A 23,670-nucleotide genomic window follows, 5' to 3' on the forward strand; every position below is an offset into this window, starting at 1 on the left:
GAGGAAGGAAGGAAAGAAGAAGAAGAAAAAAAAGCCATACACTGCATTAAAAAAACTTTAATGGCCTTTTAAAAAAGAGGTCTAATTTTTATAAGAGACTGTAGCTTTCTGGACAGTACAGGAGAGAGCTTCAGAAAACAACAGACTTTTCAAAGAAAAAGTGGAAGTTGTGGCTACTAAGTGAACTGTTCTGAATAACTCAGACATATTTCTAAGGAGTATGGAGGGAGACATTTGCTAACATTTCTAAGGGAAGAGGGAGGCATTTGCTAATAATGATACATGAGTCACTGGGTAGGAAATATGATACAACTCAGAACTATATCCTGGCTACATATCACATTGACTGGGAGGTATCATGAGGAATAAAATCTAACCATGAAATAATTTCCATTCTTTCTTGAAGCCTAAGTATACACATGAACACACACACACATACACACACCCCAGCAGAGCAACAACAGAAAAACCAAGTTTCCTACCTCTCTGGAAAGGTCACTGTTCTCATACATTTGTCTGATCTCTTCCCTGCTCAGACCAGCAATCATCTCTCTGTCTGTGGAGCTGTAGAAGGGCCGCTGAGGGTAGGGGCCCTCATACTGCTCGAGGTCGGCCTCGTAACTTTCAAATACGGGGTTGTGCTTCACGGCACTTTCTACAGAGGAGAGGCCATCAGGCTGCCTGCTGGAGCCACAGAAAGAAAAATATAATTGACTCAGGTTCTCTTCTGGATGCTCGACTATTTACCTGGAGCAAAACTCCTGGTGAGGAAGAAAAAGAGACTAATTGGATACAAATGGGAGGGGAGTGACTGTGGAAAAGATCCAGATCAATCTCAAATATTATTTACCAACTTGTTATCATTATAATCTCCTCAACTACCTGATAAGGGCCCTGTTTCTTATCTCTTTATTTTTTATTTGCCCTAAAGTGCCTGGTACCTAATGAATGTTGATGGGGAACTATGTCTGCTGATAGCATTTCATTAATATTAATGGAAATATTATATTTTAAGGAATATTAAATATTAAGCATTTCATTAAAATTAGTGGGAATAGCATCATTATTCCCAGCACAGACAAATTAAAAATCAGTGTGTAAATACTATTCAGCCATAAAGATGAACGCATTTGAGTTAGTCCTAATGAGGTGGATGAACACAGTGCCTCTTATACAAGAGTGAAGTAAGTCAGAAAGAGAAAAACAAATGCTGGACGCTAACGCATATACGTGGACTCTAGAAAGATGGTACTGATGAACCTATTTGTAGAGCAGCAATGGAGACACAAACGTTGAGAACTGATTTAGGGACATGGCTGGGGGAGAGGGGAAGGAGAGGGTGGTATATATGGAGAAAGTAACATGGAAACACACATTATCATATGTAAAATAACCAGTGGGAATTTGCTGTATGACTCAGGGAACTCAAGCTGGGGCTTGGGGACAAACTACGGGAGTAGGGGGGAGGTGGGAGGTGGGAGGGGTGTTCAAGTGGAAGGAGACATGGGTAGACCTATGGCTGATTCATGTTCGTGTTTAGCAGAAACCAACACAATACTATAAAGCAATTATCCTTCAATTAAAAATAAATAAAATTAAAAAAAAATCAGTGTGTAATCCCACAAAGAAAGTAATAGAAATAAAAACTTATGGGGGAATGGGCTTCAATTAAATTCAATTCAGGTCTACAACTGTTTACTAAGCACTGATTATGTGCCTAGGAATTCTCTAGATGCTGACAATACAAAGAATTTGTTTGAATCTCTCTAGAACAAGATCATGGTCCAATGAAAAGTCAGAACCAATAAAAAATATAAGAATGATAGCAGAATTATGTCTGGGTGCTATAGGAAACTAGGAGCAGTGCCTCCTCAGCCAAGCAGGAGGGTGAGTGAAGGTAACCTCGACCGGAAGCAGACCTGAAAGCACAGAAGCAAAGTACAGCCGGTGACTGTGATCAATTACACCACAAGGTCCTTGGATCGCTGGTCTAGCAAGTAGAATAGGTTTTATCTCCTCTACTGATGATCCTATACTTAACTAAAATGAGATCCAGATTCCATTTCTTGTCAGATTCTTACCTAGATGTAAAGTCTGCCTAATTACCACTGGAATGAGTCAAAGGGGAACAAAACTAACAGATCTGGTCCTCACACAGGCCTCACCTTATCTCCATCACCCTTCCAACCCCTCCTGCTCCATGAAACAGGCAGTCTGGCCCCATTCAAGGATGCCATCCTTTCATTGTGCAGTGAGATTCATGCATGCCTCTCTGTTTGTTCATTCAACTGGTTAGAAAGTTTTCCATCCACCTCCTGCAGCAAACATTTACTCTTCTGTCCAGTCAAATATCATAGCTATCATTAAAACATCTAAGCTGCCCTCCCCTAGGCAAAACAAATTCATTACTCATCTAGGTGTTCTAGCAGGTTGTTCAAACAGTTGCTTATGTTTGTTTCTAGACTGACACCCTCTGAGGACAGGGACCATGTCTCTTCTCAACTTTATAGCCCTCTCTCCTCCATTCAGATCCCTTCCAGTACTCAGGACACATAAAGTACAAAATGAATGAATAAAAGGAATATTTTATTTCATCAGAGAGCAACTGTCACTATTTACCTGGAGGATCTCTCTCTTTCCCTCCTAACATATTGAGCTTGAAGAGCCTTGATGATGAAGAAGACTACAGCAGAAGAAATGAGGACAAGTCCAATCATGGAGGCAATGGTGACGCCGATCACCAAGGGCTCAGACACAAACTCTTCGCAGTGCTCACCACGATACCACCAGTTCTCACCCACCCGACACCTGGAACAAGAAGTGACAAAGCCCCAAATGAAATCACTCTGTTCAAAGTAACAACAGCAGAACCTTCGGTGGGACTGAGCACAGGTAGAAAGAGAAATGCTGACCACAGGAATCTTCAGTAAAGAGGTGAGGAAGATTAAAGGCTGTGCATAATGCCTGGCACAGACTCAGGAGGTCCTCAATGAGTCCTTGTAAAGACTGATAAAAGAATAACTAGACTTATAAAAAGGAGTCTAGTCAACTACTAGATAATGTTTATGGATAGTGAAAAACAGGCCTGTTTTTGATAAAGGAAAAAACTGGAGTTAGATCACGCAATTTGTCAGCAACAGAGTTGGTCTAGAACCCAAGTCCCCAGACTCCTCACATCCTTCCATCACACTGCAGAGATCCTCCAAACTAGAAGGCCATACACTATGAAAAAGCATCCTCAATTCCCAGAGCAGTAATCACTGCTTTATAAAATCAGATTCATTTCTTTGAAAATCAAGAGCCTATTTTTCCTCTTAGTTTTATAGCCAAACTTTACATACAGAAAATCTGAAACATTTCCACCTATTTCCTCTGCTTTTGACATCGATGCCAACATTTTCCCCTTTTGAAATTCACAGACTGTCCTCTTACTGAGGTCCCCCCGCTGCTTATTCTCAGCATCCTCTCCTTCACACCTTGTGACTTTGGTTGGATGTGGTAGGGAGGATGGTTGGTTCTGCTCTGTTTAAGTAGAGTGACCAGGGAAGTCTGCCTGAATCTGCTCATCTGTCTGGTATATTTTCTTTGACTCTACCTTTATAAAACAGAAATTAGATACTTAAAATATCACAACTTTAAATACTTGATATTCTTTATTTGTGAATACTCATTTTGACCAAGAGTAGCCCAAAGCTGTTAAAAAACATAATTCAAATAGAACAATAAAACTTCTCTGTTTCAGATACAGTATAAAGTGTTGATTATAAATCAAAACCCAATTTGAGCAGCAATCGCCTTGTTATCACCACTAAAAACCATTACACAAAGATCTCCAACTACTCTAAGTACTCTCCAGAAGACACTAGGCAATGTTTTTCTTACAGCTTCGAAGGAACATAAGATAAAATAACCCATTGAACTGGGTATAATTCAGGCCTATTAACTGATTCAGTCTTCACATGTGAACTAGATGGCAGCCATCTGGTAGCTCAGTTGGGAAAAAAATCTGCCTGCAGTGCAGGAGACCTGGGTTCAATCCCTGGGTCAGGAAGAAGAAGGAAATGGAGAAGGAAATGGCAACCCACTCCAGTATTCTTGCCTGGAAGAACAAGAATCCCATTAACAGAGGAGCCTGGTGGGCTACAGTCAATGGGGTCACAGGAGTTGGACATGACTTAGCAACTAAACCACCGCCACATCTATTACCTAGATATAACTTCTATAATAAAAATTGGTGTGATCATCCTAACATCATAGGCACAGATCTCTTTCTTCAGAGGAAGTATCTCTAACCTTGTGAAGCCAAAAATCTCTACCTATGACATACCTACAAATGGCCCCATGTCCAGGCATGATGTCACACTTGCCATCATTCAAGCAGAAGCTGGGCTGTAGGTCACAGAGACTCTGACAGGGCAGCTCTTCCACACTCAGGTACCCAGGGTGGCATCTGCACTCTGCCTCTCCACTCCAGGGATTGACCAAACACTCAGAAAATTCATTGCATGCTTGAAACTTGCAAGGGTTGGCTTGATCACCTAAAATGCCAAACAAACCAGAGAATGGTATAAAGGCAGGCAAAACATAGGAATTGGGGTATAAGCAGCCCCTCCAATAAGGGTCTCCCATCCAAAGTACCATGGGACAATCCCCTTCCTGAATCACTGATATATATTACCACCCACATCACAAAAAGTTTCTGATTTGCCCTTGATTGATGATAGCTTTTGTCAAATTTCTTTGAAATGCAGAGCCAAACTATAGAATCCAGTGACGTGGGCGAGCCTTGACCTGTTTTATATAGGAAGCATGTAGAAGATTTAAAATCTATGAATTACAGGTCTAAATTAAAAAGTTTTCATGTACCACTCATTTCCACCAGCCCTATTCTGCTGTCGTGGTCCTCTACTCCGCACGTGAGGCTGCATACCCTACTCCTACCCTCTCCTTACTGAGAATATGGGATGAAGAGACAGAATATAGAGAAGAACTGGTGGAAGACTCAGGGATGAGTACAGCCCCAAAAGAGCAGTCTAAGAACATCTGAGATTTTTGAAAGTTAATATCATAAAAACATATCAGCCCCACACCACCTCAGGCCATTCTCAACAGTATTTCGGCTTTAGTAATTCCATTTTCCATTCATGGGATGAGAGAAAGTGCCATTTTAAAAAATTATTTAGGACAAAAACAAGTCAAAAATGATGTAAGAACTGACCATAGATGGGCCTTCCATCCTATCATGGTAAAACTGCATGTTCTTCACTGGTGAATGGCAATCTCTGAATTACAAAAAGGTAAATGGTAATAAAGATACCACAAATAGAAGAAATCACTGGAAATGACCCAGGAACTCATCTATATGAAAAAGCATAAGGTTTAGCTAGAAGATGAAGGGGAAGTTGAAAAACAAAAAGCATAGTCTCTCCGTCTCCAGGTAAATGAATATTGCTTTGAGAATCAACAACTTCCTTGCTGCTGTGAAAATTCAAGATATTTTGCACAAATCTGTGACCTTGGAATTTGTAGGTTCTCTGCAGCTAATATTACTTGGCCCTATGTAGGAATGAGAGGGGAGGTATTGGGTTGAACAGTGTCCTCTGAAAATTCATTCCCACCTAGAACCTCGGAATATGACTTTGTCTGGAAATAGGGTCTTGCTTGCAAATGCAATCAAGTTAAGATGAGGTCATACTGGATTAGGTTACCCAAAGTCCAATACCTGGTGTCCTTATAAAAAGATGGAAATTTCGACACAAGGACACAGACACACAGACACACAGGAAAGAAGCCATATAAAGACAGAAGCAGAGACTAGAGTGATGCCTCTACAAGTCAAGGAATGTCAAGGATTGCTGGCAAACACCAGAAGCTAGGAAGAGACAAGACAGGCTTCTTTCTTAGAACTTTCAGAGGGGACATGGCTCTACCAACATCTTGATTTGCATTTCTAGCCTCGATAACTATGACAGAATAAAGTTCTGCTGTTAGAAGCCACCCAATTTGTAATCTTCTAGTTACAGAAGTCCTAGGAAACTAATACAGAGGACCAAAGATAAAATGCTCATAGAAGAAGAAGAGTATACAAATGCGCTGACAGGTGACAGTTTCTACAAGGGAACTACACAGCAGGATTCCACTGTGTATTTCCTAAATCTTCACACCCTGGTCCTCATATTCATTTTGTGGCTTTGTAATCAGAAAATAATCTAATCCTGGCCTAGGCTGAAATCTGTCCCTGTGAGGGACAGAAGTGTATCTAGGGGGTGGTAAGGATAGTAATGAACATTTCATGCAGGGATGGGAACAATAAAGAACAGAAACGGTAAGGACCTAACAGAAGCAGAAGAGATTAAGAAGAGGTAGCAAGAATACACAGAAGAACTACACTAAAAAGGTCTTAATAAACCAGATAACTACAATGGTGTGGTCACTCATCTAGTGTCGGACACCCTGGAGTGTGAAGTCAAGTGAGCCTTAGGAAGTATTACTACAAAGCTAGTGGAGATGATGGAATTCCAGCTGAGCTTGAGCTATTTCAAATCCTAAAAGATGATGCTATTAAAGTAATGCACTCAATATGCCATCAAATTTGGAAAACTCAGCAGCAGTCACACGACTGGAAAAGGTCCTTTTTCACTTCAATCCCAGAGAAGGGCAATGTCAAACAATGTTCAGACTACTGAACAATTGCTCTCATTTCACAGGCTAGCAATGTTATGCTCAAAATCCTTCAAGCTAGGATTCAGCAGTACATGAACTGAGAACTTCCAGGTGTTCAAGCTGGGTTTAGAAAAGGCAGAGGAACCAGAGATCAAATTGCCACCATTTGTTGGATCATGGAGAAAGCAAAGGAGTTTCAGAAAAACATCTACTTCTGCTTCATTGATTATGCTAAAGTTTTGACTTTGTGGATCAGAACAAACTAGAAAATTTTTAAAGAAACAGTACTAGACAACCTAACCTGTTTCCTGAGAAACCTGTATAACCTATACGCAGGTCAAGAAGCAACAGTTAAAACTGGACATGGAACAACAGACTGACTCAAAATTGGGAAAGGAGTATAACAAGGCTGTATATTGTTACCCTGTTTATTTAAATTATATGCAGAGCATATCATGTGAAATGCCAGGCTGGATGAATCACAAGTTGGAATCAAGTTTGCCGGGAGAAATACCAACAACCTTAGATATGCAGATAATACCACTAATGGCAGAAAGTGAAGAGGAACTAAAGAACCTCTTGATGAGGGTAAAAGATGAGAGTGAAAAAGCTGGCCTAAAACTCAGCATTCAAAAACTAAGATCATGGGATCTGATCCCATCACCTCATGGCAAATAGAAGGGGAAAAGTGGAAGCACTGATAGATTTTATTTTCTTGGGCTCCAAAATCACTGCAGATGGTGACTACGACCTCGAAATTAAAAGACACTTGCTCCATAAAAGGAAAGCTATGACAGACCTAGATAGCATATTAAAAATTAGATATCACTTTGCCAACAAAGGTCCATAAAGTCAAGGCTATGGTTTGTCCAGTTTTCACATACGGATGTGAGGGTTGGACCATAAAGAAGGCTTAGCACCAAAGAACTGATGCTTTCGAATTTTAAAACTGGTGGAGACTCTTGAGAGTCCTTTGGACTGCATAATCAAACTAGTCAATCCTAAAGAAAATCAACCCTAAATATTCACTGGAAGGACTGTTGCTGAAGCTGAAGCTCCAATACTTTGGCCACCTTATGTGAAGAGCGGACTCACTGGAAAAGACCCTGATCCTGGGAAAGACTGAAGGCAAAAGGAGAAGGGGGCAGCAGAGGCTGAGATGGTTAGATATCATCACCGATTCAATGGACATGAATTTGAGCAGACTCTGGGAGATAATGGAGGACAGAGGAGCCTGATGTCCTGCAGTCCATGGGGTCCCAAAGAGCTGGACTCGACTTAGCAACTGAACAACAATGAAGGATGGTATTGCACAGTCCCTCTTTGCTGATGGAAGTTCAAGAATTTCTGAGACACTATATGTGAAAATAAGTTAAGCAAGAGACAAGTCAGTCTTATCTTTAGCCAATCTTGAGATAAAATAATATTTTAACCTGAAACCTTTTAGCTAAAAATGTATGTGTAATAGAAAAATTCTATTTAGAATTTCTAAAACTCTGTGGCCATTCTATGGGTGTAGGTGAGTGCCTAGGGAAAGGAAAAATAGAATCCATAAGGGGAAAAAGATAAATGTTGCCCCCTTTTATTTCCAATCAAGGAGAGAGACTGAGACCAATATTTTAATCATGCAAATAAGAGACTGGCATTTTAAAGTCTCTTTCTAGTCTTTTGTGCAGATTAAAGGTAGATGTTCAGAATAGATAGCTCTCCACTTGGAAGAATATTTAATAACTTTATGGGAAAACAGAGGGAGACTTGGAGCTACGCTTGAGATAGGAGACAGGGATCTAAATTGTAGAATTAATTACATTCTGGTTTTCCAGGGACAGGCAAAGAGAAGGATTGATGGGTCCCAGAAAATGGGAGTAGAGGAAATATGAAGAAGGTCTGGAAAAATAGCCAGAGGTGCCAGAGTAATGTAGCAGTTGACTCTGTCCTGGAGGAAAAATTGGCTGTTAAAAGACACCTTTGAAAGGGTGGCTGAGAAATTTTGGGATATTTATACCTAACGGTAATATTTTTTTAACCCATTTTCTGTACTATGACAAAAACTCCTCTATCACCCTCATATCATCAGCAAATATCTGACGGAATCAACTGCCCTGTGTTGAGGGTATTTTGGGAAAATATAATATGGGACTGTGATCTGTGTTGAATTAACATAAAGAACAACCACAAGGGTCAAGGCAAATGGTGAGATTGGAAATTCAATAGAAGAAACTCAAAGCTGGAGAAAATTAAGAGATAGTTAAATTTCCTGATAATTCCTAGAGATGTTAGGGTTTGGAGGGCCTAGGATGCAGGTTTTACACTGCACATGGTGAGGACGAATTGTAGTAAATGTATTTATTTATATACTTCTCTTCAAAAAGAAGTGGGTAGACTTTTGCAAAAGCTTTATAAATCATCACTGCTTGCATTTATATGGCTAGTCAAATGCTTTTATATATGCTATTTGTTTAATCCTTAGAATAGCCCCATGAAATATTAGCCAAGTAATATTATCCCGTTTGCTATATAAGGGAGAAAGGTCCAGAGATAAAACAGCTCATCTAGGATCACACAAATGATAAATGGCAGAGCAGAGGCAAGAAACCAGGCCTTACAAATTATAATTAATTGCTTCTTCCACTACACCACATGACCACATGGCAAAAATGTGCAAATGTCCTTAAAGAACTCAAGAGGCAAGAGATGTGGATATAGGGGAATTAGCTAAATCATTTTCCTCACTTTCAGTGAATAACAGTCCTTCATGGATTTCAAAGGAAAGAATGTTTGCTTCTTTCCCGGTTAAAGAATAGGGCTGACTTCCAAACCAGTAAAAGGCACTGGAGAAATTCAAACCCAGACATTCCATCTTACTCCTACTCAAAACCACGCTCCTCTGGTATGCAGAAGGTAAAAAAGAAAAAAGTTTGAGCATCCACCAGTATTCTCTGCATCCAAGTTTTTCAAATAAAAACAATGGTTCACTTCATTCATTCATAGTATTTTTGAGTACCTTCTATATGCAGAGGTTTTGGCTACAAAGTGGCTAATTAAACAGACAGTCTCAGTCTGCGTGGATAGTTTCACTGGGAAAAACAGCTACTAAGCAACTAAGTGCATAAATTAGCATGATTAAAATAGGTATAAATTCTACAGAGGGAAAAGAACCAGTCTAGATTATGGATGAATCAGTGAAAGTCTTGAGTAAGAGACATTTGAACAGAGGCATAAAGGTTAAGCAGAAGTCAGCCAAGAGGGGAAAGAGATTCAGGCAAAGAAGACAGAGTGTGCAAAGGTTTCAAGACAAGAAAAGTTCTGGGAATCAAAGGAACCCCAAACAAGCTAGTCTGAGTAGAGCACAGTGAGTAAAAAAGTTCATTTCACTGGGTGATACTGGGGAAGGAGATAGGAACCAGGCCTGTGGTTACTGAACCAGGTAGCCACTGAAAGTATTTTAAGCAGGAAAGTGAAATAATCTGATTAATGCTCTAGAAAGAGTACCCTGGTTGCTGTCCGGAAAACGAATGGGAGGGGATGGGAGGGAGGGAAAAAAGTGAGATAGTGGAGAAACTGGTCCAAATGAAAGATCATGATGGTTTGGCCTAAAGAAGGAGCAGTGAAGGCAGAGAAAAACATAGAGATCTGACATATCTAGAATTCAGAATCAATGTAAGTTTAGTGAGTGACTAAAAGTTAGAGTGACTTTCTAGGTATCTGGCTTCAGTAGTGGAGTGGATATAATTTCCATTTAACAACAGAGACAAGCTGAGAGAAGCAGATTTAGTTGGAAGGTACGAAGAGATGGAAAACAAGACCTCAGTCTTAGCTTAAGGGCTTAATCTAAGCTTGATATACATAGACTATATCCAACTAGATCATCAACTATGTAGTTAGATACAGATTCTGGAGCTCAGAAAATAAGCCTGATCTGCACATAAAAATGTAGAGAGTTATTGACATTTATATTAGACTTACAATAATGGAAATAGATAAAACAACACAGAAGAATAACACCAAAGGCAAAAGAGTTCACATCTAATGGGCTTCACAACGTACAGAGGTAGCAAGAACACATTCAATGGATTAGTAAAAGAGAGGAAAAGATGGAGCAGGTAGAAAAGAGAATGGGAGCTAAGTAAAGACAGCGTGTGGGACAATCCTTCTGAAAAGAGAATGATACTGACATCCTTGGAAGAGATAATTTACTAATTATCAAAATGCGGCAAATTTGCCTTAGTCCTCTTTTACCTGTAAGTATTGAACTTACCCAATTCAGTGTGGAAGAAAATACACACGAATAATAATTAGATTCCACTAAGAAACCATGATAGTATTCAATATCATTACCTGATTCCACATCAAGGGAGTATTTATCAATAGCCAAGTTCATGGTTTGGTAGGCAGTAGTGCAAAAGTCTTCCAGAATCACATAGACAGCGTTGGTGACATTAGGAAGGACAGACCTGGTGAACTTCATTCGGCTGTTAACCACAATACTGCCATTTCTGAAGTTCAGGATTTCTAAATTCTGGAATCCAGTGAGATTTGATTGGAGATAGGGAACCAGCTACAATACATGTAAAGTGGTCAGTTAATTGACAAAGTTTTACATTTTGTTCAATACACCAAAAACAAAGAACGACGAACCTCTCCACTTTTCCAAACTGTATTGTTTACATTATTTAAACTGTTTATCAACAAAAGTATGAACTGTGAATTCTTTGAGTCATGAGGTTATATCAGAGTTATTTAGGAAACCCATGGAACTCACAGTTTTAGCCACCAGAGAGTTTATTCTCTGTTTCACTAAAGGATCGTGACGGTGAAAGCATTATAGGTACCTACAAAGCACCGATCTCACAATTAAATGTGAAAATAAATCTTAAACTTGTTTCAATCCTAGAAATTATGGAATGAAAAAATCCAGTATCTAAGTTGTCATATCATTGTTATGCCACATTTGTGTTTTCCTTTTTTTGTATCCACCTGTCTCATTGTTTTCCTACTAACCCTAGGCCATTACACTATTTGGAGATGATAGAAAAGGAAAGTCCACAGCAGACCACACTTTCCTTGGCTCAGATCTTATGTTGTGGGGAAAGAGGGGTGGTTCATATATGATTATTCACTAATGCCCGTATTTTACTTGTTATGCTTACCAGTTCTAAGAATCTTTGCTCCAGGGCTTTATACTCCAAAGAGTTTTTATTAAACAGATCTTCTGAAAACATCATGTTAGTCACTCTGAGGCTGAAGAAAACCACCAGAGCTCCTACAGCTTGGGTATGACTCAAGTCATCACTTCTTGTGGGTTGAGCCAAAACAGCCATCTCTGTGGAGTGGATATTTGTAGACATTTCCATGTAACTACCATCCATGCCACTTTCCTCAGGGATTAGCTCAGGCTGATAGTAATCTGTGCCTATCTGGTCCAACTCTAATGAAATATCCTGTACACCCATAATGACTTCATCTTCCAGCAGGGTGGAACTTATGGTTGAAGGCAATTTGGTAGACTGTGTCATGGAAGCTTTCAGCCAGAGCTTGTCAGTACTCTGTGGTGTACTTGCCAATGTGTCCCTGGACAGTTTCCCTAAGGGAGAAGTTCTTTCCCAAATGACATCTGACTCTGGCACTGTGGTCCTCAAAGGCTGCACATCTGACTTTACTATTGAAATCTTGCTGTCAAACCATTCACGGTTAAATGACTCTGTAGTCTGCTCCATATCCTCCTTTAGAAAGTGTTCTACTTGATCTGCTTGATCAGTAGAAGCAGAGACTGCCACAAATGTCAGCAGAGGAGGTGATTTGGTAACTGAGTAATAATCAATGCTGGGTACCTCTGATGTGTGCTTGGGTAGAACTGGAGATGCAGATTGAGTTGTGGTCTCTGCAAAGAGGGACACAGTAGATCCACCAAGGGGCTCATCTTCTGCAAAGTTTGTGGACCCATCAAAAGGCCCATATTCTGAATGCTCAGTACGTTGATCTGCAGAATCTATTTTGTCATCTGTAACAAGTTTCACATCTATACCCTCAGTTAGCAAAAGTGAATCCTCAACTTCAAGCCATGACTTGGACAATGGTTCAGTGCTCTTCTCTAATGAAGTCTCACTCCATGGCCAAGTAAACAGGTCTACCTTTTGCCCAGACCCTGAACCCAAACCACTTTCAAACATGAACTCTTTTTCCATAGCTGTGTCTGGCATCCAAGCGCTCACTTCTAATTGGTCTTTGACTTTGGAGGCCAAAGAGTCCATGCCAAACGGTGCAGTTACTTCTTCAGCAAGAAGATCAAATGTGACAGAGGGGACTGGATATGGTGAGGATGGCAAAGATACCCCAGAGTCTTCCATGGATGGTGTTGTTTCTTTTGGCACAGGATAAGTAAATGGACTTGAAGGCAATGGATTAACAGAAAGAAAATCTTCTGACCCTTCAACTTTTGTTAATCCTAAAAACAGAGTTTTCCATTAATCAATCTACAAAGATGCGAAAATATATTCCCAGCCCTAATAAAACCAGCTACCTGTTTTTTCCCATTAGATCACGACAGACAGTTGCTGACTTTTACTTTGCCAAGTCCAGCAAACAACAAGAAGGGATGATTATGTTTTTGTGATGTGGTACAATCACTCATGATTATAACCCCCTTCCCTGAGGATAACAAAACATCAGGTACTAAAATAACTCTTCAAACACTTTGGGTTTTTTAACCCCGTGAAAACAGAGAACTGCTGGTAGCCAAACTGACAACAAAGACTGACTCTAGTAAAATCTTAGGAAGAAAATTCCCTAGGAAATTGAATTCCAATTTTCTGGCTATGTTTATTATCCATCATTCTTCAGGTTCACTCAATGTTCAAAAACCTGGGCTCATTATTTATATCTTTATTCATCTTCCTCTTTCACCTACTCTATCCCTGAGTCTCACTGATTTATCCTCTCCTCTAAATCATCTACTTGACTTTCATTTCTTAGTCTCTGCTACAACTTCCCTAGTTCAGACTTTCCCCTTCTCAAGCTTAATGGCAAGCTAAAAATCTCTACTGGCCCCAAATTAATCCTATTAAAAGATACTGGCATAATCTTTGAGGCTGTTTGTTTACTACTAAAATATTCAAGCAAGTAGGGTAGTTCTTAAATAGTAATATAATTTAATTATATATCCTTTAACAGGACCTTCAAAATATCTATTAGGCGATCTTACCCAAGATATTCATTTCTTATTATTTACCTATTTGGACTCTCTCCATTCCAACCCATTAAAGCCAATTGCTCCCTTTCTCACACAACTTTCCCAAGACATTTCCTCTCAGTGAATGTGGCCATGCTTTCTTCTAACTCTCGTCTCTTGCTCTCTTCAAAACCTCTGTTATCTGATGCAATAAATTATGAAAAGTGATTAAAATTCCTTACCATCTTCTAATGAGTGAGACCCAGAAGTCCTTTCTTCAGAAGCCACAGGCAGGTCAGTCTGAAGCACTGCTGGGGTGACAGAATGAAGAGTCAAGCCGCTAACGTCTAAAACCTCTGGGGAAGAACTGAGGCTCACCTTCGAGGGAAAGGCTAATTTGGGTGTAGACACTAAATCACCCAAAGGGCTTTCTGACCAGAGTTCCCTGCCAGTGGCTGAAGGAAGGCCAGAGCTGAAACCAAGTGGTGAAATACTGCTCGTGGTGGATTCATCTGCTGAGGGCCATTCAGCTTGAGGGGTATTATCCTGGAGGGGCAAAAAGAGGCTAAGTCATATCATAGATAAAAGAAACACATACAAATAATTTCAAATAATCATCTATCCATCTACAATCCCAGATTTTACAGGGACAAAAGGCAATGTAATATTGGGGAAGGGATGGGGTATGGGCTCTAGAAGCAAACACATCTATAATTAAATCCCAATTGAACCACTTACTAGTTGGAAAATCTAGGGAAAAATCATGTATCACTTGAACCTCACCTGAAAAGTGGGAACAGATGACATATCATCTTAAAAGATCCCAAACAAAATGAGTTTGTGGGATAAAACATTGTTTCTCTTGCTTTAGATGGTTCCTTTCCCTTTATTATCTTAGTAGTGTGCTTTAAATACACAGCAGTTACTGATATCTTTACTTTGGTGTCAAAAACCTAAGCACGTTGCTCACAGCAGGAAGAACAATCAGTAATTTTATTCATCATTCTGAAAGGTATTAAAAATTAATTATAGGTCTTTTATTTTTATAAGGAATTCCACCAAGTGAAATGTGGTCTCTTACCTTGAATAAGTAGCCATATCTGCAAATTATAGCAGTATCTGTGAATTATAGTACCATCTTTACTAACATAGTACTAATCATATCTTAAAATTTAGCTGGTGGTTCAGGCAGTAAAGTATCTGCATGCAATACAGGAGACCTGGGTTTGATCCCTGGGTTGGGAAGATCTCCTGGAGAAGGGAATGGCAATCCACTCCACTATTCTTGCTTGGAGAATCCCATTGACAGAGAAGCCTGGCAGACTGCAACCCATGGGGTTGTAAAGAGTCAGACACGACAGAGCGACTAACGACACACTCAAGAATAGAAAAGTGGACAGAAACACAATCCTTGAACATATTAACTATTTAATTTTGTGAAGATCAGTCCATGTAAAAAAATTTAATGATGATGTTAATAGGTAAAATGCCCATGACATTGGATAGGAGTTTATATATTCCAATCTATGCTGAATAACAAAACCCAAGAAGTGTCATATGCATAGAAGGAATTCATGAAATATTTCCTAGGTGAAAACTGAAAAAGAAAAATAGGAAAGATCAATCATTCTCTACTCTAAATAGCATTAAAATCTCATAGAGATTTTTTAAAGACACCAATGCCCATGCCACGCACCCCAGGGATCCTAACTTAACTGGTCTAAGGATGGGACCAAGACATGGTATTACACTCTTAAAGGTTCCTCAGTAAAGGATGGAGCCTCATCACATGCCCATTGTATTATTCCAGCCTGGGTTTCTAAAATACTTCTTTAGTTGTTGAATCATTATATTTTCTCATTAACTGGAAACTTTAAGAAAATTTCCACAAGCATAAACCTACCTGAAACTAGAATTCATGGAATAGCTATGAACAAAATGAAGTATATGAAAACTAAGAATAAGAAACTCTGAACAGAATCCCTTCCCCTTCCTCCAGGAGATTCCTGCCAGAGGTGATGAACTTTCACTGGCACATACGCTCAAGCCTAACAAGCTTTTTAAACAAAAGCACACAATTTTAAGGTGGCTAACTATAGTTTAGTCTATGGCCATGAACTAACTCAACCCACTAAGCTATGGAGGGACTCAACTCAGTTAAATCAACTAATTAGTCTTTTATGCTTTGCCTACACACTTTCCCTTGTCTCTCCATTAAGGGTCCACATGATGAAGCATTAGACAGCACACTCCCCCAATCACAAAGGAGGAAACAGAAGGCAAGAAATCACTGAGTATGTCTGAATTCATCCCTTCGTCTAGTGCCAAATGCACAACAGATCATTGGGTATATATAGAAATACTCTCAGTTTCATCTACTATTTCTAAACTAAAAGCACTAAGTCAAGTAACTATTTTCTTTTGTGGAACTCAGTGACACCAACACTTCCTTCCCTGTTCAGATTCTTTTAATTAGGTCCTATTTTAAGTGGGCCATCCTGTTGATTATTTTTATATGTCACAACCCTAGCTCCTTCTCTTCCCTGATAACTTCATCACCCCCGCTCCCTTACGAGCTGTCTTCTGAGTTTGCACGTTTAGAAGCAGAAGATCAAAAAACAGGAAGAGTGAGAGGTTACGGTATTTCTTTCCTCTAAGCCTCCATACCGTGTGTCCTGCAGTAGCTATGTCCCTCTACAACGGAAGCTTCAGCTCTTACTGGGCTCTAGCAATTGCATTTCCTCCCCCTGCCCTAAATTCAATGGATGGGAATGGCTTCTCACTGCTGTTAGTCTCTGCACACTTTGAGATTTCCTTTTTCTTTTTTTTGAGGCTCAATCTGTTGAATGTTTATTATCTGTCACACACACTATTTTATTTTTTTTAATTTTAATTGGAGGCTAATTACTTTACAATATTGTATTGGTTTTGCCATACATTGACATGAATCCACCCCGGGTGTACATGTGTTGCCCATCTTGAACCCCCCTCCCACCTCCCTCCCCATATCATCCCTCTGGGTCATCCCAGTGCACCAGCCCCAAGCATCCTGTATCATGCATTGAACCTGGACTGGCGATTCATTTCACATATGATACATTCCCTTAACCTCGCACTACTATCCAGGGGGTTCTGCTACTACTGAAACCCTAACTGAGCCATGTTCTGTAGTGCAATGTATTTTAAATATCCATAAAAGTTTGCATCATTTTTGTCAAAAGGTGATAACAAGATTTGTGGTGAAATACAAATGGCCAGAAAAGGAAGAAGAGAATAGATTAAAACAACAATATGAACCAAAAATGGTATCATTCTGGCAAAATTTAATTAGAAATAAAGAATCTAGAGAGTAAAGAGGGAAGTGCTGAAAAGGGGATGGTGCAATATTAGTATATATTTTTGACTTGGTCAAAAATAGGAATTAGACAAAGACACATCTGAGCATTAGACTGGAGTCTAGTGATCTGAATCTGATGAACTGAATATACAGAGAAAAGCAAAATAAATATCAAAGGAAGAGGAAGACCATCCTCAAAAGACTAGATGTAACTGCTGCAAATGATATATAAAAAAAAAAAAAAGAACCATTTCAGGATAAGAAATTACCTCTTGGGAATTCTCTCATCAGAAGTGAACCTGAGGATATCAAAACTTGATTCATGAGTAAGGCCAAAAAGACGATTTAAATCAGGGGAAAGATTTCTGGCATTTTCCTAGTAAATTTTAATATTTAAGAGTATGTCATCCCCAGGAATGAATTTAACCGTCATAACTTCATAACTCTGTGTAGTGAAAGCAGCTTGTGATCACTGACCTATGTACATGGTGCTCCTATATAACCTAGCACCAAACAGATACATAAAGTTGCCTTATATTTCTGACAAGAGAGTCTAAAACTTTCTGGGTCCTCAAAAATGAGCCAGAGTGATGTCAGCAAGATGAATAAGACATGCCCAATTCATATTCCCCTTTCCACAACAGCAATTTGCACCCTTTGTGGACAAAATTGCCTTTGTGGGAGCTGTGGGATTAAGTACTTTACACCAAGGGACCCAAAAGGAGTATGGTCCACCTGGCACATTGGGTAATAAGCATGCAGGCTTCAGTCCTGGCTGTGGACCTGAGGTGGCCCATGAACTGGCTCCAGCCCCTCTTGGACACAGTCTGGGAGCCACTGGAGAAGGATAACTTGGACGATCACCCGTAAATGAGAGAATCTTTGTGGAAGTCCAAGAGTCCAACAGAGTAGATCCAAAAACACCACTAAATCCAAGTTGAGACACACTGTTGAGGGTAAGTGAAACAGTTTCACTTTACCCATCTCATCCCTCCCACATGGCAACACAGCCCAGGGCCAAGAGAGCACCTCTCTGCACAAGATTTCTGCACACAGCAAAGTGAGAGGGTGTGAGTTACTCTCTGGCCGCCCCAGCTGTGCAGGCCTTGTATTCCTCTCTCACTCTGTCCAGAGTACTGAGTTGTAAGATGCACAACTAGGGGATGGGAAGTGGCTGAAAGAAGAGCAGCCAGGACTCTGAACGTATTAAAGGGATACAGATCCTGCTAACTGCATGACGGACTCCATCAGGAGGCCTGGCCACGAGCTGCCAAAGCACTTTCCCACTGATGCCCCTTCAGCAGCCCACAGGCACCTCCAGCCACCCCCACACACACCTGCTCCACCCCATGGCTGCTTCCTCATACGCCCTCTCCATGGCAGAGACAGCAAGCTTTGGCAGACAGCTAGTGAACAGAAAGCCGGCCTGAATCTATAGGCCAGGGAGAAATGACAAATTTTAGCTTCTGCACTTCCCTTGGGAAAGTGAAAGGAAAGCTGTCATCACTCAGCCCGGTGCACTGCAGGATCAAGAGAGCGCACACAAGCTTAAGACATCTGCCACAAGAGGTAGCAAGAAGCACGGAGGAGGAATATCCATAGGAGGTCTGAGAAAAAAAGAAAGAAAATATTCTAATGGCGATATGAAAAGATATTCAAAAATCACGTTTAACAGGGAAATGCAAATCAAAATAACAACAAAGCATCAGCTCACACCTTTTGGAATGGCTATTTTCAAAAAAAGATAAAAGTGCTGGCAAAGGCATGGGGAAAAGGGACCCATGTGCACTGCTAGTGGGAATGTAAACAGGTACAGCCATTGTGGAAAACAGTATACAGTTTCTCCAAAAACATTAAAAACAGAACTACCATGTGATCCAGCAATCCCACTTCTGGATATATGGCTGAAGAAAACTAAACCAGTGTGTCAAAGAGTTAGCTGTACTCTCATGCTCACTGAGCATTATTCAGAATAGTAAGATATGGAAACAACCTAAGTGTCCATTAGTGAATAAATGGATAAAGATGTGTTACATATATACCATGGAATATTATCTAGCCATGAAAGAGAAAGAAGTCCTGCCATTTGTAACAATATGAATGGATTTGGAGGGCATTATGCTAAGTGAACTAAATCAGAAGAAAAGGTCAAATACTGTATGATACCACTTACATGTAGAATCTGAGAAAGCCAAACTCATAAAAACAGTTGTAGAATGGTGTTTTCCAGGGGCTGGGGGTGAGGAGATGGAGAGATGTCAGTCAAAGAGTACAAACTTGTGGATATAAGCCTAATAAGTTCTGGGTATTTAATGTACAACATGGCGGCTATGGTTAACAGTACTGTTATAAACTTGAAATTTGTCTAAAGAGCAACTCTTAAATGTTCTTACCACCAAAAAAAAGATAAGTATGTGAAGTGATGGAGCTGTTAACTAACTCTACTGTGATAAGTACTTCACAATATATATCGAATCATCATCGTGTACACCTTAAATTTATACAATGTTCTATGTCAATTACATCTCAAGAAAGGGGAAATAAAAAGAATTGCCCAGATGGAGACAGCAATTCCAGAGTTCAATTCCAGATAAATGAAAAGACAACAAATTGAAGTCTAGAATGTAGAAGTAAAACAAATAGAAGCTTTCGTTTTGCCAAAGGTTCAGTGCTTTATAAGGCCATCCTTTGGTTTACAAAAATCTTATGTTGGAAGAGGGGGCAGAGCATGCACATATATGTGAACACAATAAAAGTACAAAATTTTATAACTAGAAAGACTCTTAAGAATCATTTAGTCAAAACTTGCCTATTAAAAATAAGGAAGTGAGGTTCATAGACGGGAAATGCCCACAGTCACAAAAAATAGAGAAAAAAAAATCCGAACTAGATTCTGAGTTACTGGAATTCTGTCCTTGGGCTTCACTCACCATATCGGACTTTTTGTTGAAGAATACCTACAAGTGTATATACCCAAAGGGCAAAAGGATTTCCAGAGGCGAAACTAGAGCTAGCAGACTTGGCAGTCAGTTCTCATTCAGGATGGCATGTGTGCACGGATCCAAAAGACTCAGGTGTAAAAAGAGCAGAGAAAGGAGGAAAGACCATTTTCTAATATTTAAATGTCTGTTATGTTGAATACAGAAGCTATTTGTATATAAGGGAAAGTTTCTTCCTTTCTCATTTTTTTCTATTATTCTAAAATTATATATTTATTCAATTTTAAGAAAGCCATTTAGTCAATACTAAGTTCTATCCCTCAAAAAAGTTGTTATGACGATAAGAATCATACCATACCAGAGAATTCACTTGCTTTCCTCTTAATTATCTAAAACCACTTCTAGAAATGTGTTAAAGCCACCTGTGCTTCCAGTTGAGTCAGGTATATTTATATCGTAATTCTAGGTGTGCATTTTTTCAAAATTCTGGGAGAGATGACTAAGCTCCTCGACCTATACTAAAGAATTTGAGTTTTATCAGACAGAGCCTATGACCTGACACACATTAGGAAAGGCAGTTGAATCCTCAATGAAAAAGAAATCCTCAAGCAATATACATGATTTCAATATACCTGTAAACTAAATTCCTTTTCATTTTATAAAAATTAAAACAATAAACAACTCTGTAATGAAAGTTAAGCCACAGGTAAGCAACATAAAATGTGAAGTAAAACAACTTGATTTTTTAAATAATGAAAGAAGACCATCTATTCCAAACAAGTACCCCCTAAAAAAAATGGCATGGCAATGAAGCTTTCTCATATATTTTGAAAGGTAAACACATACATGCCAGGAATAGCACTTCATTTATTTTTATATGAATAGATGTTCCCATAGTAACAAATTCAACTCCTGAATTCTTCTTTTAGCTCAATGTAGTGTATCAACAGGTTCAATATTATATTGGCCAGTTTCAGTTCTGCTAATGCCAACTGAAAAGCTTGCTAAGTGCTATAGGAAGCACACTGTGCAACAAGTGATTTTCCAAATCAGAAGGCCAAAAGGTGTCAAATTCAATATCCCCAAATTACTACCTCTAAAATAATTTCTAAAAATAAAACCTGGTTAAAAAGAACAACAAAAAACTCACTTCTATTAGAGTAGAGAGGACAGAGAGGAAGGAGGGGGAGGAAGGGGAGGAGCAATAACCAGACACTTCTAATTAATCATACTTTTCTTTCAAGTCTTATTATCACCCATTAACATTCCAATGTCTCCTCAAACTGAAAAACCAAGGAGTTGGCTTAAATGCAAACAGAACCACAGAACAAGCAACGTAAATGAACAAATGAGTACAGTTAGTCAGTGTCTGCCATAACTAAACGGGCAGCCTCTTTCAACCAAGCTCTAGCCACTTCTTGCAATGGAAAATGTAAACAATGATATCGGATCTTCCGGTTTTCAAAAGAAAATTGAAAATCTGCATTTTTATCAAAAAATCTCCAAATTTTTAAAAATTGGCTTTAAAAAAAATAGCCCCAAAGCACATGCCTTTGGCTGGATCGAGTCAGCTCATCTCCAGTTTGCAAAACCTGGCTTATATAAAATTTGTGTCTTTACATCATTCTAAATTATCATCACAGATCTGTGGTGACAGAAGCCCTGACCAGAATGGGATCAGAAGGAACAGAGGCTAGAGGCATGTGTTTTCAGTGGATTACCACTCCCTGCCACCACACCCTGAATGAACTCCTATGACAGCACCACCTAATTTGTGTACAAGTCTGTCTACCACCACCAGACTGGAAACTACCTCTTGTAGGCAAGACCACACCTTATTCATCTTAGTCTCCCCAGCACTTGGCACATGAAAAGGACAAAATAAATATACTTGAATGAGGATGAATAAACAAACACCAAATGAATGTAATCGCTGATGTCAATCTCCCTCTAGCCTTTTTTCTCCATTATGGAACTTGGTGAGTATTTTCAGTGACTCCACATTTCAAAACTGAGTTGCTCTACACCTGAGCAGAAGGAATGGCTGCTCATATTGATGGTTAAGCCAGTTTGAGGCAGACTTTCTAAATTTCCACTGCTGGATGAAAGCCAAGAAACAGATATTTGAAATTATTTTAACATTAGTTTCTTTTCTGCCATATGAGACAGAAAAGTCTCAAAAGGGTAGAAGGAGTGGGGAACGTAGAAGGGAATGTCCATGGTGCAGCTATGTGATAACAGAAGATCCTGGAATCGTTGTAGACAGTTTGGTCTTTAGTGGTATCATGGTTGTTGTTCTACCGACACCGCAGGAAGTTACTTTCTTTTTGACTGGTTGCTTCTGGGTAGGTGTCACGGCAAGTGGAGGTTTGAAGGGAGAGAAGTGTGCCCAGGGGAGTTGAGTGGTAGGAACAAAAAGAAAAGTTCATTCCATGCTGTTTCAGTGCAAATGGGAATGTTTTCTGCCCAGGATAAAGGGAGGCGGATTTAGAGTCCCAGGCAATATCTGTCATTTGTCAACCAGGCACTATTTTTACTCTTCTTTCTCTCTTTTTCCATACGCACATTGTTCTATAGGCTTTGGAATCTATAAACATTTTCTTCAATACAGTCCCTGTAACAAAAATCTATACTCTGTACCTATGTACATCGAATTTACATTTCTGGGTAACTTTTAGAGAACAATTCAGTGGGCATTTACAGTTTAATTATCACCAAACAAGTATGAACCACAAATAAGCTTTCTACCATCTGCGGACTTTGGCAATGCCAAATGTATGGACTTCATTTAACCACTTCAGAAGGCTTAAATTATCTGCTCATGGTTGGGTCCATGAGTTGACAACTATGAATAATGTTCCAAGGATGATGTAAGAGAATATTTAAAATAGGAACAGCTTGGGAAATCCGTGATGCCAAAGTAAGCAGGTAGGTGTACAAAGAAGAGAAGTTTTAGAGCCTGGTTCTAGGCATAAAACACAGAAACATACTTACCAGAATAGATGGGAGGGCTTGCTGAAGACTTGAACTTTGAGTGTTCCAAACTTGGTCTTCACTTTGGGGAAGTAAAATCCCTCTCACTAAAGAAAGAATAATATTAAAGAAATTTTCAGTTGAGACACTACTGTATTTAAGGTTCAGAGACAATTAAAAACCAAGTTTTTCCTTTTTATAAGCTTAGATTTGGGTAGAACAAATGGAAGGATCTTGCCTAGAAAACGCTTGATAATTTATTCAAATATTTTACTTATATTAGCATCATCTATCTAAATTATAAGACTCCAACATAAATATTCTTCCCATTGTTACATTTTGAACACTCCTATTTTCTTTCCTTTCTCAAGCATTTTTTACTCTTTTCAAGATTCCCATTAACTGTTCTAAAATTGATTTTTTTTCATTTTAATAAGAAAGTTGAACTGAAATTCCAATTCATTTGTGTGATGCCAAAAATGGAGAAAATTATGCAAAACTATTTCTTTTTGGCAGCAAAACTATTTCTTTTTTGGCAGAAAGTACCTTTGAAAAATAGGGTAAGACACCAGAGAGTTTATCACTATACC

General features: G+C 39.3%; 1 protein-coding gene across 1 annotated transcript in view; it reads right to left on the bottom strand.

Annotated features, from left to right (window-relative positions):
- The window catches only part of IMPG2 (interphotoreceptor matrix proteoglycan 2), an 82,608-nt gene that overhangs the window by 10,142 nt on the left and 48,796 nt on the right, over nt 1-23,670 (bottom strand). Inside the window, exons 11-17 of the mRNA XM_088836658.1 lie at nt 23,102-23,187; nt 14,074-14,377; nt 11,814-13,108; nt 11,002-11,221; nt 4,328-4,538; nt 2,620-2,808; nt 483-684 (exon numbers count right to left, since the gene is read on the bottom strand). Of these exons, the coding sequence (XP_088692784.1) occupies nt 483-684; nt 2,620-2,808; nt 4,328-4,538; nt 11,002-11,221; nt 11,814-13,108; nt 14,074-14,377; nt 23,102-23,187 (2,507 nt within the window). The remainder of the gene's footprint in view (nt 1-482; nt 685-2,619; nt 2,809-4,327; nt 4,539-11,001; nt 11,222-11,813; nt 13,109-14,073; nt 14,378-23,101; nt 23,188-23,670) is intronic.

Source organism: Moschus berezovskii, chromosome 1 (assembly GCF_049115385.1).
Source record: "Moschus berezovskii isolate FMDL1 chromosome 1, NW_MosBer_1.0, whole genome shotgun sequence".
Lineage (NCBI taxonomy): Eukaryota > Metazoa > Chordata > Mammalia > Artiodactyla > Moschidae > Moschus > Moschus berezovskii.